Source organism: Myzus persicae, unplaced genomic scaffold (genome assembly GCF_001856785.1).
Source record: "Myzus persicae strain clone G006 unplaced genomic scaffold, MPER_G0061.0, whole genome shotgun sequence".
Lineage (NCBI taxonomy): Eukaryota > Metazoa > Arthropoda > Insecta > Hemiptera > Aphididae > Myzus > Myzus persicae.
Window position 1 is genome coordinate 1,349,129 of NW_019102619.1, and position 24,937 is coordinate 1,374,065.

The following is a 24,937-nucleotide window of genomic DNA, read 5'->3' on the forward strand; positions in this document are numbered from 1 at the left end:
AACAATATTATATTTTGAATCTGAGTAAAGGTGACGATTTATAGCAATTAAATATTCTCATTTAATATTCTGAATGAATGTATTGACTTTAAAATTATGTATGTGTGTGTGTGTGTGTTTTTGTGTGTCATCACCATTTAAAACAGTAAAAGTGTTTAGATTTTCAACTATGAGAGTGGTTATCTGAAGGTAAAAATGCACAGTAAATTTAAAATATACAGGAAAAACTGAAAAAAATAAGGGAAAACCGTAATTTTTACATATTATACTCAGTTTTTTGAAAAAATCGATTTTTTTTTTTTTGTAATTAAAAAAAATAATTATAGTAAATACTTTAAATTTTTTATGAAATGTTTATATTAGCATTTTCTATGCGTGTTAATATTTTGAGCTTTAAAGTTATACATAGGTATTTGACATTTTCGATTTGTTTTATTTTATTTAATTTTTAATCGATGAACTCGGTCGAAAGCATTGAAAAAGTAATACGAGTTTCCTCATTAGTTGTTCATATACCAATTAAAAAAAATATCGAAAATACATTGTTAAAATACTTTTTCATATAGGTTAAAGTTAGAATTTATGAAATTCGTCAACATCGCAAGTATAATATGTAAATTATTGTACAACTAAGAATTCATAAAATGTTTATATTCGTATCTAAGATTTAAAAATTGATTACAAGGTTCTTCATAGGTTGTTATTATTGAAAAAAAAAAATTGCGTTATAAATTCAACAAATGTTTTTTTATGTTCGTCTAAAGCTTAAAATTGTAATATTCACGAGTAAAATTACGGATTCTCGTCAAATGAATCTTATTTTGTTATTAAAAACAAATATCCCTTATAAATACTTAACATTTTCACTAACTTTTTATGACTGCATTTTCTATACATGGTATAATTTTCAAAATATTAAATTAGATATTAAAAAACGAAGGATAATGATTTCAGTTATTCTGTAATATTTAAAATATTATTCTTGATACTCGAAACTTTTAACGTAAGTTTATTATTATAAGCACGCACAAAATCATTTTCATATGCAATGTTTTCGGCAAAAATTAATTCAACCTACTGTATTCAGTACTAATTATAAAATAAACCGATATAATACATAGCAATATAAATGGACCATTAAAATATACTTAATAAAGTAGACCGTTGCTTGGTATGGTGCAGTCGTACGCTTAATCTGCTGAAACGTTCGGAGTGTATGTACCGGCCGGCTTTCCTAGCTCCCGGATGGGTAACCACACATCCTTATCACCCATACACAAAAACGTGTTACAATCATCATAAAAACCTACTAAACCTACACAAAAAAACACCCTACCTTAACACCCCGCATCTAATGCCCTATGTTGCTGCGGGTTCCCCCAAATAAAAAAAAAAATATATATATAATAGACCATCTCACTCAGAATCATTTTTTGTATGCAACGTTTTATCGTTGAATTCAAATTCAACTCATACATTACAGTGACTTTGTCAATGCCGAAGGTATATTCGACACCTACAATATGGCAGAGTGGTTATTTACATTTATACATACGTCCTCCTTTTTATATTTATACTTTGTACAATAATACTGCATAATAGGTATTCTGAATAGATAATTTGTGGTTTTATCAATATTATATTTTTTCTCAGTTATACAAGTAAATTTCGTAATACTGAATTCTAAAAATAATTTGTTAAGATGGATACACCATTATACTGCATCACGATGAGCGAAACGAGACGAGTGAGCACTAATCAGTTTATCTAACAGTAAATAGTTTTTTTATCCTAACCTTTTTAGGAAATTTAGGAATTTTAATAGGCGGTTCTTCTTAAATTGTTCTACTTTTAACAGAAAGTTTACTGGAAGGCCATTCTACATAAAAGTTAAAACCATGAGATATTTTCGTTTTTTAATCTTTTTTTTTTTTTAATTATCAAATTTGATTATCTATACAAGTGTGCTAGGATGACCTAACGTCTCCGTTCAGAATCTTATTCGTAGGAATATAGTATAATGACATCATTTAATATTAAAGTATTAAACTTACATAATTTATAAAATACTTTAGAATGATTATTGATTATATAATATTAAATTGAATAGTGCATTTATATTTATTGTTGTATTTAATAAATGTTCTCATCACATTCGTATCAGTTATTAAATCGTTCAATAATATTAGATAACCACTTTTAAAGTAATTTTTTTTAAATAAAAAAGTATAAGTTCCGTTTATACATTTTGACTGTTTAACGATTAGTAACCTTTTCAAGAAATACCTAGAGAGTCATGAAAAAAATAAAAATAAAATAATTTCAAGTATTTATTGCAAACATGAACATTTTAATGTTGTTGAAAATTGAATGAATTAATTCATATGCCCCAGCATCATATGTTCATATAATTAATTTTGGTGATTGTCTTGGGCAGTTGAATATAGGAGTATTTAAGTACATTTTTTTAAAAATATATAGAATATGAAAAGTAACACAAATTTATAAGTGAATTAATAAAGTACCACACATATTAAGTTACAAATCATCGAACATTTTCTTTAAACCAATATTCTTCAATTTATTTTCATTCAAAACATTGGCATTTATCAAATTGGTCCAATTCTCAGTGAGTTAATATAGTAGATACCTTTTAATAATATAATATTATTACAGTTAATCGAAAAAGATTTTTTACGATTGAAATTGTTTTCTGTATTTATTGTATAGGTGCATCATTACTCATTACTCATTAGTCGTTTTACATGTCATACAAATTACTTTGTTAAATAGAAATAAGTAACCGATCCTTTGTAATCATTTGTCAGGACTGTTCAGTGTTCAGTTCAACAGTCATAATGTTTGCCATTAAAAATCACTTATGGGACATACATTCATGATATGATAATACAATTTGTGACACTTTTCTGATGGTTGTGATATCATAATTTTTGTTATAATTTCATTCATAATAGTAATACAATTACAATAATAAATCAAAAATAAATAAGTAATACCACTTATTTACGTTACCTATAGTATCAGTAAAAATGTGTATAAGTGACATAGCGTAAATAAGAAATACATATTTAAAAAGTCTCAAACGTTCAGAAGGCTGATACAATAACTTTGTGTAGTGCCATGGTAACGACAGATCTGAAATGTTACGTAATAATAATATACCTACCTCTATACTTGTGCTAATTTTAAATTCCCAATTATGTTACATTGTTCTCTTATTCGTATAGGAAGTGTTTGGAAATTGAAACTCACTCTAAAACAACGCGGTTCATTGTGTTTAGACATCACCTACGTACACTCTATTCTATCGTATTAAGTACTTGGGTTAAGGTTTTAATTAAAACATACCGTTATAGAGTAACTTTACCAACGTGACCGGCGGGAACTGTAATTATTTTTAAAGCCCTTGGGAATATCGTGTCATTCGACATCAGGGAGGCATCCCTATTAAACATCAACCATCTTTGCTAGCCGAAATATTTCATATCGCATACAACACCGACACACCGTCGGTGACTGGTGAAATACTATCGTATAATTGAATTAATCTTCTGCCGGTTGTGCTTTATTGCGACGGCCGATGATATATTCAAGTATTTCTCGTCAAAATATTATTATATAATTCTCAAGAAATATCTTGAATTTAGGATCTACCTCATAAAGATTTGACGAGACTGATGACGTCGTTTTAAAATGATCGTGGTCAACTTTGAGTATTGTCTATTACAATCACAGAGGTACCTACTGCACCTACTAAACACACGATATGTGTACAGTTAATCTGTAGCAAGTCTTAGTAAGTCAACTTTAGACAAATCAACGATTATAAGAACCGTGTTTTATAAAGTATTTACCTACATCTAGAAAAACTATATTCAAGAAACAGAATGTTTCAAGCTAAATAATAAAATGACTATCAATCATACTAGCAGCTATAATAGCTCTCCATAATATATTTGTACTGTTATCTCTGTGTAGTACTGTTATTAGTATTACGTCGATAATAAATTATAAATAGCATGAAATAAATTAAGTAAGTAATCATATCATATTATTTCATGGACACAATGTATATAAAAATAGTACCTACAACCAATAGAAATCTTACCATGTTACTATTGAAAAGTGACTTGTTGTATCGAGGACGAACGGAATGTCTCGAACATCAAATGTTCCTGAGGGATGGCATAATAATATACAATATCTTTTAAATACTCATCTTAGTATTTACAAATGTTTGTTATATATATTTTTAAAAAAACATGCATATAAGGCATTATTTGAATAATTTATTGTAAGCACAACTATAACAAATAAACAAATTATTGAATCTAATATTAGAACTTAAATTAATTTATGAAAGCCATTATTTACAATTATTTGTGCTTTTAAAATTAAATAAATATGTATTATTTCATTATTTTTAAAACATAATAATATGTGTTATAATTGTTTAATGTAAGTATTTATTTCATTCATTATTTTACACATTTTTATACATTACATTCAAAATGTTTAGTTTCTAAAGTCACTTTTCTAAAACTTGTTTCAATGCCCTTAATGTTGTTATCCTAAGGCTACACTTGTTATGTATTTTGATGACGCAATTTGAACATATTTAAAATTATTTTTTTTTATTCTTATCATATAATTGGATTTTATTAACGAGTACCTAATGACTAATGAATTATGATTATGGACTGTTTTTTTTTTTACAATAGTGCAATTTTTATGAAACCATGTATTTTTTTTTTTTTTATACATTTTCGGTATATTTAAGAAATCAAGAAATTGTAAAATAAAATTAGTGATTCTTATGTTGAAAAATTAATTTTTTATCTTCATAAGCCGTTATTTTGACTCCAATTATAGCTGATATAGGTAAATAAACTTTTAAAATAACATTAAATATAAAACATCGGAAAGTTTTGTTCCAATATAAATAATACTTTAATATATTTAATATGTAGATAGGTACTATGTTTTGTAAATGTTGGGTATAATATTATTTTATTTGAGCTCATGACCCATTAGCCTATAAACTTTAAATAAAAGTAAAAGTACGAAAATAATAAATTTAAAGAAAAAGTAAACTTTGAATTAAATAATTTTAAAATTCAAAGTTATTATTTTGTTAGCTCATAAACCTTTGTTTTATTGACGATGCGTATAAATATATAACATTAGTATGTACAAATACAGACAGAAAGTTAAAACAAAACCTATTTATCTTAATTAAGACCTATTAATTAAAAGGTTTCTCTTTGTAGTACTCACCTACAATTTTACGGATAGTACATACATTTTTTTTTAGAAATTGGGAAACATGTTTGCATTGCATATATTGAATTACCAAATGAATCAAAGAGAAAATTATAATTTTGCAAAATGGAAAATTATTTTCTTGAATTTAATGTTTTCATTGTTTCAACAAATTGTTGATAAATTAAAACTTAAAATATAATATAATTTATTCATTAAACATAAATAGACTCAACCATATGACGTGTAGTACGATAATAATTTATAACACATGTATACTATAAATTTCAATATAGAATTCATTAATATATTATATAAAACATATAGAGACATAGGTACCTACAAGTATATCCGAGTTAAAGTGCAATCTTAAGGTGCCTGTTGCCAGTATTTCAAATTATTCTCATTCTATAAAATTCAAAAATTATATTTTATATTTTAGTGGCCACCTCAATTAAAATAATTACTTTTCCAATAATATACTGCCCAATACCTGTTTAGGATATGAGGGTTTGATACAGTTAATTATATCGAAAAAACGACTTCACTGGAATAATTCTCAGTCCTTGTAGGATAGTTGGACTTTAACGACTATTTTTTTTTATATAAAAGAAGACTTTCCACAGGCTGCATTGAACATTGTTTTTTAAATTTATTTCAAATAAAGGTATAATATGGGTTGTAAAATAAGCTTAAAATTGTATTATTTTTGAAGACGCATTATAGAGTTTGAGATTAAAATATTGAAAAACGGAGTTCAATGTGGTCTGTAGAATATTACTCTCTATTTTCGTGGATAAAATTACATTGGCACCGGGTGTCTTAATTTATTATTTAAAAACTAAACGATTGTCATATTTCATTATGAATTTGTTAATCAGTTTTAATTTTAATTTATAATCTATGTGAATAACCTTTGAGCAGTTAAATTCTTACATAATTTACACAAAAACTTTCATTATGTACAGTAATTTTAACAAAAAGAAAGCAATGCATTATCTTTGAGAAACAAAACAACTGATTCAAATAGTAATTTAGTTTCTAAATGTGTTAATTTTAGGTATGCAATAGTTTGATGTAAATACATTTTGAATAAACTTTTATACATTTATTTTAATAAGCATATTTATACTATTTCGTATCCAGGAAATAAATAAAAAGTTTAAGCTATACATTGGTTAATTATTTTAGTGAAGTGCCATTATTAAATTAATTTGTGAGTGTCGAGTACCTAAGACACATTATTTTGTCAAAACATTTATTTAAAAAGAACAATGGAATACAGCAAAATAATGAATAGTCGAGCCAGTGTAATAATTTAACATATATAAATGTTCCAACTATATTTAAAATGTTCATTATCTTACTAAAATTAATATACGCATTATTCATATTGCTGTCTTTAGGCAAATTTTAAAATTGTTTTTTTTTTTATAGAAGAACAATAACATAATATTGTTAAACAATTAATTTAGTTGAAGAAAGTATAAAAGTTATTTTTTAATGAGTAAACTTTAGTATTACCTAGTTCATAATTTAATAAAACTAATAATTTTGAACACATGCCTAGCGTTTGGTTAAGTTACTACTACTACTTAATAAGATTGGCTATATGAATTTGGGTTTTTTTTTTACTGTATTACTCGTATTATTTTATGGACAAAATACATGTTATTTATGAACAAATTTTTATTTTAATGATATTTATATAATATTATGTGCATAAATTATTATAATAAATATAAACGAGTACATACAATTTTGTATATATTACCTATATTTTAAAATTGAGATATTATACTTCTTGATTTTCGGTTGTTCAAAAATGTTCAGTTAATAAAAATAAAACATAATAATGTATAAGGGATTAGCCAACTTATTTTTCAATTTTCTTACATCAAGCTTTAAGTAAAATTGGGAAAACATAACGAAACAACATGTATAGTTCTTATTTAAATTTTAAAATGATCATTATTTATGTCTTACTAGTCTTTGTTATGATACCAATTTTGGTTCCAAACTTTAATTAACTTATAAATATTAGTTTTGAATAATGCACTATATTTAACAGGGTGAATTTATTATTTTAGTTGATGATCGACCAATACTCATTTTTACTTAGATGATAGATTGATATATTAAAAATATATTTTATAAATATTTCAAAGTGACAGACTAACAGAAAATAACAGCTTAAAAAAAAATTCAATGTATCATACAAAACAACTTAAGATCAGTTTTAATCCATCCCTAATTTGATAATTTATGTACAATAATATTATAGAGTTTTTTGAATTATTTAAAATTAAATAATTAATGTAGACAAATCCAAGTGTTGATAAAATGTTTAATTAATCAGCATATAATATCAAAATTTGATTAAATAGACTGATTTGAGATGCTTATCTCATTTAAAAAAATAAAATATTGGTGGTATGCAAGGGTTGAAAAAAAAATATAGAACAATTAGACAAAAATAGTATTGTCTCGTTTTATGGAAGCTTTGTTTTAATAGAGTTCCCAATAATTTTGCGGTACAGTAAAATGTCGTTTATTTTTTTTGAAAACCCGCCAATATGTCGGCTTCCGGGAGGATTGGATCCGCACAACCAGACTACTACATCCGACGGTTTGATAAATGAAACGGTCAAAACCTGTGACGGACCACCTCAGAAAACTGGGTCGTCAATCACGGACCCATTGTGGGCTTTTGTGCATTGACGGTAGCGGTAGCAAGAGCTCGGTAAAGTTTCCAAACAAATGGTTATTTTTTTTTTCGTTTTCATGTATATACATATTATATTGCATTTTGCCCAAAGAGAGAAACTAACTCTCTCCATGGCTTCGTCATCAATAAACAAACGTTTTGTCCGACTTCGATTAATCAACTTCGCTGACATGAATAGTTAACCACTATAATTCAGTGATGAACAAGTAATCGGGTCAAAGAGTGAACGGGTAGTCGGGTAGTCGGGTAGTTGGAAGTAACACAAACAAAATAACTGCAAGTCTCAATAGTAAAAATATAGATGTATCGAAGACATTGAATAATCTGTCCTATGAGAGTTTTTGACTGAAACATATTTTTAAAAAACTTAGAAGAAAAATGTCATTTGTATTCTTACTAAACTTTAAACACACGATCCCATTGTTTAAGTTACGTTAACTTACATTTCATTTTAGAAAAAATATTTTTAGATTGCATATTATTTGCAGATAACATTTATAATATAATTCATATTTTATTAGTGAAAATTATATTTTTTAAGGTTTCCTAACAGGAATTTAAGAAATCAAAAATAAATAGAAAACAATTTTATTTTATAATCACTACGTGGATAATGAAAAACAAATCTTAAATTTACGCAGATAAATTTAAATTCATGAATATGTATCAGTATCCGTCTACGTTAAAAGAAAACACTGCACTGAATAAATTACTTAAGTCTCGTATAAATAAACATATCACGGTTGAATTGATCCTTTAATGGAATAGTTAATTGAAATAGTATGTAAGTATAATGACCAACTATATAATTATATTACGGTACATTATTATTGATATTTTCATTGTCACTCAATAATGTAATAGAAAACGTACCGTCAATAGAATTAAACTATATAGATTTATATATTGACAGTGAATCAAATGCTTATTGAAGAAGAAATTACAATGTACACTTTTTTAAAATTTAAAATTCATTAGGTATAATTATAGAAGTTATTTTTCGTATACTTAAGTAATGTTCCGAACTTCTCAAATATAATTTTATCTACACTATATGTTATTTATGCTAAATTAAAATAGATGTCATATTAGTTTCAATAATAAATTATTACTTATTATGAGCCATATCATATTTATACTCATAATAATACACATATATATATATATATTGACAAAAATAATTACACATCGGAATCTGTAATATTTTAAAAATGTTTATTAAATTGATGTATTTTGATTTTATATTTTTTCTTCAGTTCACCTTCAACAAAGTATACAAAATATTTAAGCAAACCTACTAATTATAATTATTATGTTTTAAAACTCCATTAAAAGAAGATTTTTTCATTGAAAATTAATATTTTTGTCGTGGTTTTTAATGTAATAATGTAAAATATTTTTTTTAAATAATAAATGTAATTTTTGGTTGATTTTTGACAAGTAGGCTTGCTATTTAGAAAAACTTCACATTTTATACTTTCGTATAAGCCTAATTAAAATATTTTGAAAATACATATAGTCACATGTTTAAGAGCAAAATATACAATATAATATATTAGTCCAATATATGGAATAGGATAATATATTATGCTTAGGAAAATATCTGAAAATCGATTGTATATAACATAAATATGTTTTTGGGCTGAATACAACTTTTTTTCTGACCGTTATAGTTGTCATTGGCCATGGAAACCAAAAATAATTACAATTATATTATAATATTTATTCGAGTGGTCATTGTTAATTATTAAGTTATATCGATTATTTCTTTATTGATTTTCCATAGCGAATTTCAGATAATAGATGTGATTGCAAACCAAAAATTAATCAAATAAACAAATTGTGGTTTTAGGTAACTGATTTTGCGTAGTACGATAAACCGTATTTTCGACATATTTGAATGTTTTTGCACTGTGTTTTTACATTAGAACAACGATCGCCAAACACATATACACGGTTCAATGTTTTTTTGTGCAGTGGAGAAAATATCTAGTTTTTTTATCTTTGGGTATCACTTGCATAAAATCGTGAGATATATTTATAGTTATATCCTCAAAGTCTCAACATACAACTGTATATTTTTGTTCATTATATTATTACAATATAGATTCATTTTATTCACTTCAATAAAATATTCTTTATAAAGTTTGACCATTTGGTAATTTATTCTATTCAATGATTTGATAATATAATGTGTACTGAAAATGAGAGAGTAAGATAATTTCATATAAGAAACCATGACCTTATAAAATATATTTATTTATTTAAACATTGTTTTTTGGTAAACATAATTTTATTAATCTCTATATTACATAAAAAAGTTTTGTATATTTTATCATCATAAAAAAAACAATTTCCATTTCAACTAAAAAATAATTTATAGTTAATTGAAGACTTAAAACTATATTATTTAAAAAAAATCTTATATATTTTTTCTTCCGCGTATTTCATTTTAAATATTTCAAATGACATAAATTAAATGCCAAAATATAATGGAGGGACCACTTAGTCATGCAGCCGAAGCCCAAATGAAGTGTTTAAAGAAATGGTTCCTGGTCAATAAATACATTTTCCGATCATCATCTTTGAAGAAGAAATAGCAAATTGGATCTAGTTTGTACTTTCAGTACAAAAGCAGATATTTTTAGTATATTTTTAAAATAATCAGAAAAACAAATATGATAATATTTAATAAGATTTTAATTTTATTATTAAAATGACTGTTTAGTAAAGTAACATTAGCTTAACATTTATTAAAATAAATAAATTACATTTTATATTTTTTTTTGATAAAATAAAACTAATAAATAGATAATTTATTTTCATAAATAATATTACAATACTAAATGCTGTCTAATAAAAATTAAATAATTTAAGTTAATTTGAACTCATAATATTATTTTTCACAAACAGTACAAAAATTAAAATTATGCAAAATAAAATGTATTCTGAATCTATACAGAGATGAAAATAATCAGTTAAATATATGTAAAAAGGTTATGTAAGTTAGGTGTTGACACAAAATGTTGAAAAAGCCACCTAGTTGCAGACCACTTAGGTTCCAACCACAGAAACTGATTAACAAATACCAATTTGATAAATAAATTAAAAATCACGTATTATACTTATACCCAGTAGTTTAACTGCGTCTTTTCAATAAACGTTAGAAATATCAAATAACTATGGTATCATCAATAATGTTATTGCAGTTATTGTTGCAATTACTATTTTGATTACTATTATTACCCCAACAATATTATTATTACTGCCTTATCGATTTCAATAGTATAATTTTATTTATTTTAGATATTATATACTATTTTTATATAGTCAATTCAATTTATTTAATTTTGTATAGAAACATTTTTATTATTTTTATTTTTTATTCTTACATACAAATTGAATTAATTCAAACTATAAAAATATAAACAAATGTAGGTAACGCTAAATGCCAAGTTGTCAAAGCGTATTAGTTCAATATCATTAGAAAAAGTTTCATGGTAACAATACATATTATACTGCAAATTTATCACCGAGAAGAATTTTTCAAAAACCGATTTAACCGAATTTTAAATACCATCAATATACTGCAATATATTTAAACTTAAGATTGATACTTCGAAGAGTTAAACGAAACCTTTTATATGTTTTAATTAAGTTTATGTCGAGTCTTGAGTATCATTTTAATGGTCCATAAAGTTTTTCTCGTGTATATATTTAATGCAATTAAACACTTTCTGACGTTTAAAAGTGAGGACAAAAAAATAACATGAAGAAATAATTTGAAAATGGTCATTGCCTTGGCATAGTGAAAAATGATGAATTTAAAAATACATCATTGATTAGGAACTATACTTCTAAATAGTCACACTAATTTACATTCTAAAACCAATAAAATAATGTTGTTGTCCAAAATCGTTTGATTGGTACCTACCTATATGAATAAATAAGCTCTTTTTAATGTTAGTCATTATTTATTAAGAAAGATACTGATCTTCATATGTTTATAAGCTGAAATATTCGGTTTTTACAGTAGGTAATATTCATATTTTATACACACTACCCATCGAAATAAATGGTCATAATTTGTTTCATTATAATATGAACTTATTATAGTTTTTTATTTTACTATTTATGGCCGTCTATTTTAATTTAAATAATTATGGTATCCTTATACTTAATAATACCTACAAAACTCATAATTGCTGAGTATACTGCTTCAACATTCACACGGCAATGTACATATCACATATGTGATATAATATCTACCGAACAATTATTTAACGTGGATTATTTTGAATAAATAAACCGTCTAATGGTGGCACTTTAAACCTGGGAAAGTTATATGTTATGAAGGCACTTTTATTATAAATTACAATGTTAGCCTTGCAGTAAATCGCTACACCATTAACGCTCTAAATGTCTAAAAGGATTGCACGGGACAGCGTTGGAAGATAAATTTACAACCAGTGAAGGAAAGCGGTTTCAAAGAAAATTTTTGAAACGTGAGTTATACCTATTTAATTTCGTATAATTTAATTGTGCGTGAATAATATTTTAACTGAAGTACAAGTGTATAATAAATTATATAGATAATCTGATTGTAAAATATTAATAATTATAATTCCTAGTAATTGCATAAAAGATAAACAATGGGCCTACCTAATAATTAATTCCACCATAAATATTTTCAGGTTTCCCATGAGTTATTATTAAGTTTAAGTGTCTTTATCTGTTTAACGATGGTCAGTGATATCTTTAATGATTAGTATCAACTAACAATGTTGCACCACGTTCATGAATATATATTTCATTCACTATTTACCTTAAGCGGGTGGTCCAAGGTGTGTATAATTAACGTTATTAAGTCACGTGAAGTTAAACCCAAAATTGAAAAGAATTCATGCAAATTTAGGAAAGAAAAGTACTTAGGTACTTAGTTACATTAGTATATGACTTTTGAGCCATACGATAAGTTAATTGATGAAGTTTTACAATTTAAAAGTTCAACAACAACAAAAATGATCATTCTTTATGGTTATCATTGGCTTAATAGTCATACAATTTTAATAAATACTATTGTATATTTATTTTTATACTACGTGATCAATTTTTGATATTTAGTAATAATTACCTATGTATAGATATGTATTATTTAATTATTCATTATATGAGTATAGTCTGATTTACTTACACTCATAATTTATTTTAATATACATACATTGATCATAATAACACAATTGTATCTGCTGTAAGACATCCATATCATGTGAATAAATAATGAATATTTTAATGATTTTCACATAAATAACTCGCATTAAATATTAACTATATTAAAGATCATTATATTTCATACATATTTGAATATTTCATTTGAGTAATTTAAGTGAAAATAATTACCCGTTATAATTTATATTCATAGTATTTATTGAACTTATTATTTGTCGTAATTTTGAGATAAGGAGTCATTATATAAACATAAAGTGTATGTTAAAATGTATTTTTTCTATTTAATGAACTATAATAGTAAAAAAAAAAAATATTATTGAATGGAATATTTTTATTGTTTAAAATTCGTAGGTCTAAAATCAGAACTTTGTACTTCAGATATTGTGTGTTATAAAAATCAACTACGATTATCGATGATTAATTCATCAGTTTCCTTTTACTTCGTTAATGATTTTGAATATAACGGTAGGTAGTTAGAATTGTAAGACAATTTCAAACTTTACATATTTTTTAATATTTTGTGTTGCTTAAACAATTTTTAAAAACATGATTATAGAGTATAGTATTTTTATAGAATGATATTGATTATACTATAGAGTATAGATATAGGTTATAAATTAATACCTATTGAAATAGCTTAGAGAGACTACACACTACTTTGCTTTTGGAGTATCTACAACAGTCCGGGATCTACTGCCAATGATTATTTTGATGTATTGTATTTCTAATGAGTTATCATATTATATAATATAGATATTTAATTTTTTGTTTTTGGCTTGATGTAATTAAAACAATATTTTTGAAATTATTGACAAAAATATATATTACACTACGTCGTGTAGTATGACCTTTATTGATCACAAAATTAAATAAATTTGTAGTGACATCTAGTGGTGAGCAGTGATGTTTTTATAAAAGTTCTCTGAACAATAATATTCTCCGTGTAGATAGCGGTGTATGTACCTTAAATAATATGGAAATAAAACATCAATACCAGAATTCATTATTAATAATAAATTGTTATGTTCAAAATATAGTTAGTTATAATTTGTTTGTCTAGAACTCAATACACAATTTATCAGTTATTACTGTTATGTTTCACTTGAGATTTTTTCCAAAAATGAACTTTACTTTTTACAGATGGTAATTAATGACACTTTAACTTGCCTAATTGATTTATTCAGACTTTTTATTTTATAAAAAAAATAGTGAACTAATTTAATTGAGTGAAAAAAATATCATTAACATGTGAAGCCATTGTGAAATTAATGAAATTAATGTAGATTATAAAATATAACATATTAAATATTTTCCATTTCCATTCAAGATTTTTATTTTATCAATTTTAAAAGATCATAATAATTTTAGCTTATATTTTCTATATTTTAATAGCTTTATAAGTAATATAATGAAAGGCACATATCATGAGTTATAAACTTTCAAAATGTTAAGAATAAATTAATTTACAATCCAATTCACTTATTCTAAATGTGTCCAACCCAACTTAACCTGATTTTTGGTGACATTATCAGTGCACGAAATAAGCTCATTCGACATTTTTTTTAAACATCTAAATATAGTATAGGTACTTATGGTTCTTCATTGATTTCTCTATGACTTATAAGGATTTTTGAACATGGTTATATCCTTAATAATAGAAACAGGTTAGATTACGTAAAATGTAAATTATTGGACAAAACGTGTCAATAATGCATAGTCATGGACCTATAATAATTATAAGGAATTCTATATGGGTATTTTGCATCACTTCTCATTCATCTGAAGATCCAATGTCTAAATCCATAGTTGATTTCATAACTCCAACCTACTATATTATGCTAGAACGTTTAAATATTGAGCATATTATAATATCTTGTAGGTGATATTATAATAGTATGTAATCTTATTATTCAAATGTGATTTTATAGAGCATCAATGTACCTATATTGCCTACTTATTGCGCCGTACAGCAGAAATGTTTTTTAAAAAACTGTTATCTAGTGGGTGACTCTCTGCTGAACATTAAGACGTGTTGGGTGACTGTGTGAGTCAATGTAATCGATGTATTAAATTCGAACTTAATGATAATATACCATTGTATAAGAAAAACAATACTGAGCGGAGACGGTCTTTCAGCCTATGAAAAAGGTATATTATTACTAAAAGTATATTTTATGATATTATTGCTTCAATACTTATTTATTTTACTATTAGTAAAACAGTAGGTTGGATTAATTTTTGATCTCGTTTGATGTTCTATACAAGTCTTAAGTATCCACAAATAGTTTTTTTTTAATTATATGAAAAAAATAAAGTAAATTGTTATTCTCCGGTTAAATATCAAATTTCGTACGAATTTGAGTTAAGACTTTCTATTAAAAAAAAAAAATTGTGTTTATGTGATTATTATATTTTGTTACAGAATGAAATATATACATTTTGGAAACTTCGATTTATATTTTTAAGCCTTAACTAAATGTTTAGTTATTATATAAATTGCAAATTTGAGTGATTTTGATGATATTTGTCAACATTTGAACTTTAAATGTTTATAAAAATAAATCGTATCTATGTACCTCTAATATTTTTGAATTACTATTATAAAAACTTATTAGGAACCTTGTATTAAATGTTTAAGCTTTTTAAACCATCAAACATTTTTTTCGATATGTATAAGAAAAGAACTAAAAAGTAATTGAATGTCTAAATCTTTAAGTTCAGAGTTATGAAATAAATATTTTTTATATTATCTAATGTCACTTTTTTAGTAGAAAATGTTGTGTTTTTATGTTTTGAATATAACAGTTTTTTTCAAAATAATTAGTAAAATGTATTTGTATTTTAGATCTACCTGAACATACTCAATGCGTATGTAAGTCATACATTCATAAAACATTCAAATTGTAGTATATCTTTGTGAGATAACACAAAAAAGTATCGGAAAACACATTTCTGCTTAATAAATCTTTCGAAATTATGATTCACCACTCCAAAAATTGATTGTTTTGTAAGCTCTCAAACCTTTCGAGACACTAAAAATTATCAGTTAAATCAACAAGTGTTTCACTATAATTTATTTGAAAATACTCATATTATTTTTCAATCCAATTAATATTTTTAACAAAATTGTATTGAATCGTATTATATTTTATAATCAATGGAAAATTGTATACATTTTAAAGTGGGGCAATGCCGCAAATGACAAATTTTAACGAATTTATCCTTACCTGGAAGGATACAATGGATAAATAGACATATTATAAAATACCCAGGAAAAGCAGATTACCCATGCATAAAATTATATAAATAATAGATCAGTGATTCCCAAAATGCCAACAACTTTACAGAACTCAATTAAGACTTAAGAGTGTAAAATCAGACTCCCGTAAATGTCATCAACATGTTTCGTTTATGTATCAGTTTTTATTACACTTATAGGTATAATATAAGCTATTAAAGAAACCTAAAAAATATGATCTATTTAAAGTATCGATCGAAAAAAAAATAAGGTATAAAGTATAAATTGTGTATAGAAGATTTATCATTTGCTCAGATTCAAAAATAAATGATGTTATATTATCATAATATATTTATGCTAGATTATTATTGTGAACTTTCTCTAATTTATTGTAGGCTAAAATATAATGGAATAACTAATAAGATTTGTGTGTTGTGTGTATTACCTATAATACGCGTAATTCTAACAATGTATGATACACAAACGCGCATCATTATGACATAATATTCTTAACTTATTAATTACGTTTTAATCTAATATCTATTTGTAGGTATAATATGACGTTTAATGTAATTACTCCCTTAATAATAATATAGGTATAGGCATTGAGCGATAAACTACAAACTGCCGACCGGTGATTGTTATGGTAAAGTGGAATTCTGATGTACCCCACTCTACTGTAAAATCGTTACCATGGCTCATTCATAGTCAATCACCACAATATTGGGTGATTTGTATTTGTATCTGATGACAACTCTTTAGATATTATGTATTATGATGCACCGATCTCAATTGCACGCATTATGATTAAAAATCTGTGTCAAGAATCCTTAAAAGAGTCATATTATTTATCTTTGAAGTATTAAGTTTAAAATAAAAAACAATATGTTTAAGAAATGTAATTCCAATGCGAGAAGGTTTTTGAAATGAGAAATATGACTTCGAGTACGTACGTCTTTGTCTCAATACATTATATGAATGTGATATCTTGAATTGAATATTGATTATTAATGTGTTAATAAAATCGATCTTTAGTTTTTACTGACAGTATGTATCATGGTCTTTACATTCCTAACGCAAGTCAGTCCCAGTTGATTGGATGAAAAATTCATATCATATTTATATCAATTTTTTTATTTTTGAAAAAAAAATAGCAATCATTTTAAAATTGTTTTATTATGTTCCTTGCAGGAAACAGTATCCTTCAAATTCGTCTATACGATGATCTATTCAATTATATTTAATTACAAGTTATGCAAATCTGATTTATTGTATTGCTCATAATGATTTAAATTAACATATAATTTTTTTATAAAAATCGAAAGAAGTAACAACAACTACAAATGTCTTACAACGGGTTTTATAATACAGTTTGCAAATATTGTTATTTTGTAGCCTATCCAATAAAATTGTACGATGTTAGGAAAGAAACAGAGTATGCATCCTTGGGGAAAAAACAGTAAGTACTATAATATGTAGAATGTAGAAAGCTTCCTACTCCATATATTTCCAGAAAATGGATTTCCCTATTTATGTACTCCGTATTTTGAAGCAGTAGGTAATCCTAGCTGAAATGTTTTTTTAGTATATGGTGCATCATGTAATTTATATAATCTAAAAAAACTGTATGACTTGGTATTTTTTAATAATACAATTTCAGTATAAACATAATTGTAGAATTAATATTTTCAAAAAATGTCTATTTAAATTTAAATTAAATTTTAAAATGTGCACAGTTATTTAAAATATGCAGAAATTATAAACTGTAGTAACTATGTAAAAAATACGGTTTTATTAATGTATTCTTGTATGGACACAAACAATAAGTCTTTTTTTGAATCTTAAAAATAATGAAAGTAAATTTACTGAACTTTCGTTACAAATAATCAATGAAAAATTATGATATACTTTATTTAAAAAATTATAAATGTGTGTCAATAATATAACATTACATTTTAAAATCCTATGTATATGCTTATAAATTCTATACATGTGCCTAAAATGTTATATGATATAACTAAAAGCATTAGACAGTCTCTAGTTTTGTCTTAACAATGTTTACAAATGTTAATTATGAATAATTGTTATTCAAATTCATAAAGTTTAGCTTTTCACGGGGGAGTTTACATTCAATCTATCTAAGTCTGTACAATTTGTCAATGTGCATACCATAATTGTAGTAAGGACAGATACATAGGTAAATACTTCGTAAAAAATAATAACGTCTATAAAAATGTTGTTTATAACTAACACAATTCGTTTCCTAAAATAAATTCAGATAATGTGATGTATCTGATTGAAAAGCCAAATGTTGAAATTCTAATATATCTAGTCATAGGTATAACATTAAATCGAACTATAGTATTCACTATTGGTATAGTTTAAAACTTTAAACCAAAATACTTGTCTTAAACCTTATTAAATGGGTCAAAAGTTCAATGTAAGTGACCTTAAAAATGCTGTCAATCCCCAAATCTCCACGTCAATTAAAAAATTATCGAAGTGCCCTCCAATGGAAATGTTTAACTGTAAACGTCAACTGTGTTCTATCCATAATTTAAATGTAATACATTTCTAGGAATAATAAATATATTAGGCATATTACACCTTAACTTAAAAGCCAACATTTATGAGAAGTGTACGTGCATTTTGATTATTCAACTATTGGTTTTAATTTATCCTAAAATATGTACTTATTTCACTACCAATAATTAGTTTGGCATAAAGTTACAACTGTGTACAGCCAAAGTGGCAATATACCTACCCAATACCAGTTTAATTATGTTCGCAGTACATAAAATATACGATGCAACATATATATATATATATATATATTCTTTTTAATATGGAAACTATAATAATATTAGGTGTAATAAAAAATTATACCCAAGTAATAACTATTTGATAGTTAAAATTGGACGAGAATCACACAATTGCTCAATTTATTACAGGAATATTATACGTTTTTACCTAATAATATTTATTTCTATAGAAACATAATATCATGGTTTATCGTAATTTTAAATTTTTTCAGAGAATTATATAAAACAATACATATTTGATGTTCAAATATAGTGCACGAGATTTTACTTTGTATAAATATTACATTTCATCTCTTGTCATCATTTTTTTATTCTATAAGGCTTAAATAAATTTAATATAGTTAATGAAGTTTCATTTTTTTTTTAAATAATAAATTAAAAAAAAAATATATATATATATATACGTGAAAATAACGATTTACATAATATTATAGTAAGTTATAACACGGTTTATGCTTAACTATTATCTTATTTAAGTTGAAAAGTTATTTCTCTTTAATGTTGATAACTTGCTAAGACTTGTTTAATCATTTATTTACATTTTTAATAAATTCCTTACAGCACAAACTGCACTGAAAATATTCTTGTTTTAGATTCCAAACATACATTTTTAGATACATTTCAGTGGTACATGAAAAGCCTTGAAAGTCGTTATGGTTTATAATTTTGGTTAGGTCATGACATCATAAATAAATGAAGCACATTTTTAATAGGTACCTATATGATTTGTGTTTAATATTCATCATTTTTTAAATGGGCCGAAATTCTGTTCTACCAAAGACAAACCAACAGTGCCTAAAATATTTAATTTAAAACATATCTCGATGGGTGATGGAACATAATTTTAGGTACCTAGTTGACGTTTCTTAAATCTACAGTATCAAACATACATAGTAAATCTACCACGGGCGCCCGATTAAGTTCATTCGTAGTTATGGTTGATTAAAAATGAACTAACACATCTTTAAAATGAAAAAAACTCATGCATAATATTTGATTTTGTTCTTTTATAATATGTCCAATTTGTATGAAACAAACTGTCTTCGTTTATCATTATAAATAAAATAAATGAATACATTTTTACCATCAATCAGTCAATCTAAATAAAATATTTGTGTTGCATCTAAATAAATGATGGTAAAATACAATTAATACATTAAATTTATTTTAAATGGATTATTATACGTGTATATATTATAGGCATACCTTTATAATAACTAGTTTCAAATAATTTATTTGTTAATATTAAATCAAGCCATATAGCCATCACACATAGGTTATGTATTTTGTTTTAATATTGAAATGAAAATTTCATAGAGTTATTTATTAGCTTTTTCAATTTATTTTGTGACACTAAAACAGACATTTTAAATCATTATGACAGAAAAATTAAAGTAAATTAATACAAATTAATAAAGTATGATTATAGTAGTAGTATAATTATATTTTATAAACCAAATAAATTTGTATAATATATTTAATTTTTTTATTAGACTATTTACTATTTGATAAAGTCCCACTGTGAAAGCACTTTGTCATTTTCATTTATTTATCATTACCTAGATACTTAAAAAAACCTGGTGTATTTCACTTTGAACCCATTATTTTAAACTTAAAAGTACTTTTTCCCTTAAGAACTTAGAATACATTTGAAAGTATAGTTGTTTAACACAGAAACACTTTTATGTTTTTTTTTTTTTACTGATTTTACTTATTGTATCATACTTTTTATTTTTATTATTAATTGTTGTTGCTCATGCAGAAAAAAGGAATACTTCTTTTGTAGGCTTTGCTATGATTTTACTTGAGCTAGTATATATATATAATGTTTGTTATGCGGGTTGGCAATTTGATAATACATTATTTGAGGGTGTCATTGCTAAGAACTGTGGAATTCACAGAAGGTATACCATACTTATAAATATGGACACTTCAAATATGTTTTTGTCAAAAACCTAATATCCATTGCATTTTAATATTTTATTATTTATAGTCATATTTGTATTAATAATTATTTGTATAATCGATGATTTTAATAATTTTGAATAAATAATGATTATTATTTTAAATTATCCTTGATGTATATTTAGGATTATTTTTTACTTTTCATAGTTAACAGTTTTATACATAAAACGTATGAAATCATCTAAAATTCTTATATCCTAAAATAATAAATACCTATTTTCAATGCTAAGATTTTTTTTTTGTATATTGGATTGATTTAGTATGCTATCACCGTAGTTATGAATTATTTAATTGCTTTTGATGAGATGGTTGGTTGTATTCAGACGAAAGAGAAATGGTGACTAGGTAGCAAATGTTCGTAAACTTGAAATCAATAATGGTTGTAAATGCAACGAAAACCAATTGATTGTAAATTATTAATCATAATAAACATGGTATACTACTATGGTCATGCTACAGTACTTGGACTATTTTAAAATAAACAGTGTTGTAAGAACCTAGAGGTTTGAACTCAAAGCGATTAAAACGTTCACTTAGTTGTCGCATTCTACTGAAAAAGGGAATTAAGGCAGGGGTCAAGCGTCGTCATCACAGCTTTCATCAACAAATTTGACCGAACATACTAAAAAAAGAGAGAGTAAAGAGGAAAAAAAGCGTTTCGACGGGTGTTGGTGAGTGGCGGCCAGTGACGTAGTGAGTGATATTTTTACAATGGGCAAGGCAAAACGTTTAGTACCTAAGCCCACAGGGTCGAGGCGAGTGCACCCATTTAGACCTTATGTATTATTAATGTTCACCACGTCACTGGTGTTGGTGATGGTGGGGAGGAATGGAAGAAATGTATAATAGTATACCACTGGTATGTGTCTATAACGGTTGTGGTATATATACAAATTAGGTACAGGTATATTATATGGTTCTGTGGCGATATATGCGGTTACTTAATAATACAGTGTGCATGACAACAAAAGTCGTTGCCGAGTAAAGAAAAAAAATTGTAAAAATTGAGAAAAAAATAATAATAACAGCTCCTAACGTGTTTTATCGTATTACGGTTATTATCCAACCTGTCGGAATTGTCTGATCGCGCCATTTAACCGCAGGGAGTCGGCCGCGATCATGGCTATATTGTCGGCCGGGTCGCGGAGCTGTCGCAGCGACGAGCTGGGCTGATGATGAATGTTGTGGCAACAGTGGCCTGAGCACATGGACGCGCTGCCGGTGGCCTCGGGCTGCGAACTCTGCCTGATGATCCGTGAGCTGGGCGACGTGGTGAGCAGGACGGGCGGCGGCGGTGACAGTCCGTATGCGGATCCGACGCCGCCGCCGCCGATCGAGCCGCAACCGCCGACGCCGTAACCGTACCCGTAACCGACGGCCGAGCAACCGGCGGCACCGGGCATGCCGCCGACGCCACCACCGCCGACGCCACCGACGCCGCCTACCGAGCCGCAACCACCGCGGACACTCTCCCGGGACACGGACCGCGAAATGCAGTGGCTCTTGCGCCTCAGACACTGGCACCGGGACACCGCCAAGTACCGGCAGTGCAGTTCGATGTCCGGCACCGACCTTGCCGCCGCACCGCCGTCGTTGGGCGGCCCGCTGTCGTCGCTACTCCCAAGCGTCGGCGTGGCGTTCCGCAGATCGCGGTAGTGGTGAGGGATCAGTGACGTGGTGCAGTCCTGTCGAGTCAACACGGGCTTCCCGGACGACGTGGAAGGGCCGGCTGCGGTGGTGGCGGCCGAGGAAGAGGTCGCGGCCGCCACCGACGAAGACCGGACGACCGGCGGAGGACTCTTCACCAGCAGCGATGCGGTCTCTTCGCTGCTTCCGTAACCGCAGTTTGGCGCCGTCTCGGAGGACATGATTCGTCCACGCTTCTCACTGCTCGCCGACCTCGTCTGATCACCTGAAATCATTAACACCATAGAGTTCGTTAGTCAACGTGTACAGTGAAAGTAATAATATAATATGGTATAATTATATTTTGCAAACATTACACGCCCTATCCCCCTCCCTTGCCGACCTAACCAAGGGACTAATATTATAATTGTTATTATTATACACTCGATACTCCTAATGATTATTGTAAGTTGTAACATTGAACATTGTTTTTTTACAAAAAGCAAAGAAAAAAAGCATAGATTGCAGCAAAAACAGCAACAGAGCAGCAGCAGCGTAAAGCAACCAGGACTTCAAACTGAAAATAATTTTTTTTTGGTCAATTGTTACTGGTTTTCATTTTCGGAGTAATAAGGCAGGTTATTTATATTGTTATTATATTAAATGGTTTTTTAAAACCAGTTTTCATAACAATACACCGGTTAAATTGTTATTTTTTTTTTTTTAAGTAGCGTATAATCTTATTATGCTTTCGAATATTATTGTAAAAAAAGTACTAAACGTAATTCTTGTTGAATATTTTGTTTTTATTCTATTAGAAAAAGTCGTATCCACATAAAATATTGTCTCCATCTTACTAAATACATCAAAATGTACTTCCAGTAGTTTCAATTTTGTATTGTTATCTTAAATATTAGAGTGAATTCACTTATTATCAAACTTAAATGTAAGAACATTATCTGTGTGTCTCTGAAGTTTTGTATGGTATTTAATTTTTAAGTAAGTTATGAGTATAGGTATGTAAAATATTAATGCTTGAAAATTCTCATAATTCACTTAAAAATTAAAACATCGTAAAAATCCAAAGGGAACACAGATACTGTTCTTAAATTTAAGTTTGATAAAACTAAGTGAATTCACTCTAATATTTTAAGCTAACAATACAAATTTGTAACTGCCTGAAGTACATTTTGGTATATTATGCATTATTAAAACGGAGACAACATAATATGTGGTTATGATAGTCTTAAATACTAAATTTTAGATTCATTTTAATCGGTTTTAAGCTCTGAAAACAACAAATACGAACATTTACAATCTACGTAGCTAAATGATCACTATTAACAGTATAATATTATGAAATCGGGGCTATTAAGTTAGTTTAATATAAATATTAAAAAAAAAATGGTTGTAAATTACTCAAATATGTACTAGGTAGATAATAATAAATACAATTGAATAAGAAACTCAAATAAATCAAATTTATATTTGAAAGATTCTTAAAGCTAGTATTCAATGCTTTTAATTACAATACCTAACATAAGATAGACTTATGAAAAATGAATGCAATATAAGAACATAATTTTGAATTATTAATCAAAATATTAATTTTAATTTTTCACTTTTTATTTTTAGATTTAAAAGTATGGGTATGTAAAAAATAATGAGTACAACATAAACATAAGAAATCCAAAGAAAATACTTTTTTGTGGGTTTTTAAATAAAATACGATCTCACAGATTGATGCTCAAAAAACATACATATATTATGTGATAAGTAGGTAGAAAAAACATAAATGACAATTAAATTAGACACTTGGTTAAAGATAATTGAATCAAAAGATCACGACACCTTTTATTTTAAGTCTGAGACGAAAATTATGGAGGACAGAGGATGAAAGAATATAATGTCAGTAATTTAAGAGTTAATTGTGATGGTATTCGAGAAAATAGAATCTTGACTATAAAACAACTGTCGGTAAATACTTAAATATGCTGAATAAGCCAAAAACTTCAAATATTGCCCACATTATTAGCAAAATTAAAT

The 24,937-nt window shown here is 26.6% G+C and overlaps 1 protein-coding gene across 6 annotated transcripts in view; it reads right to left on the bottom strand.

Annotated features, from left to right (window-relative positions):
* Window positions 1-24,937, bottom strand: part of LOC111032710 (small conductance calcium-activated potassium channel protein 2) — a 261,206-nt gene that overhangs the window by 128,523 nt on the left and 107,746 nt on the right. For all 6 annotated transcript variants that reach the window (XM_022313151.1, XM_022313148.1, XM_022313152.1 and 3 more), the window contains one exon: window positions 22,333-23,177. In XM_022313151.1, coding sequence (XP_022168843.1) covers window positions 22,333-23,133 — 801 coding nt within the window. In that variant the 5' untranslated portion in view covers window positions 23,134-23,177. The remainder of the gene's footprint in view (window positions 1-22,332; window positions 23,178-24,937) is intronic.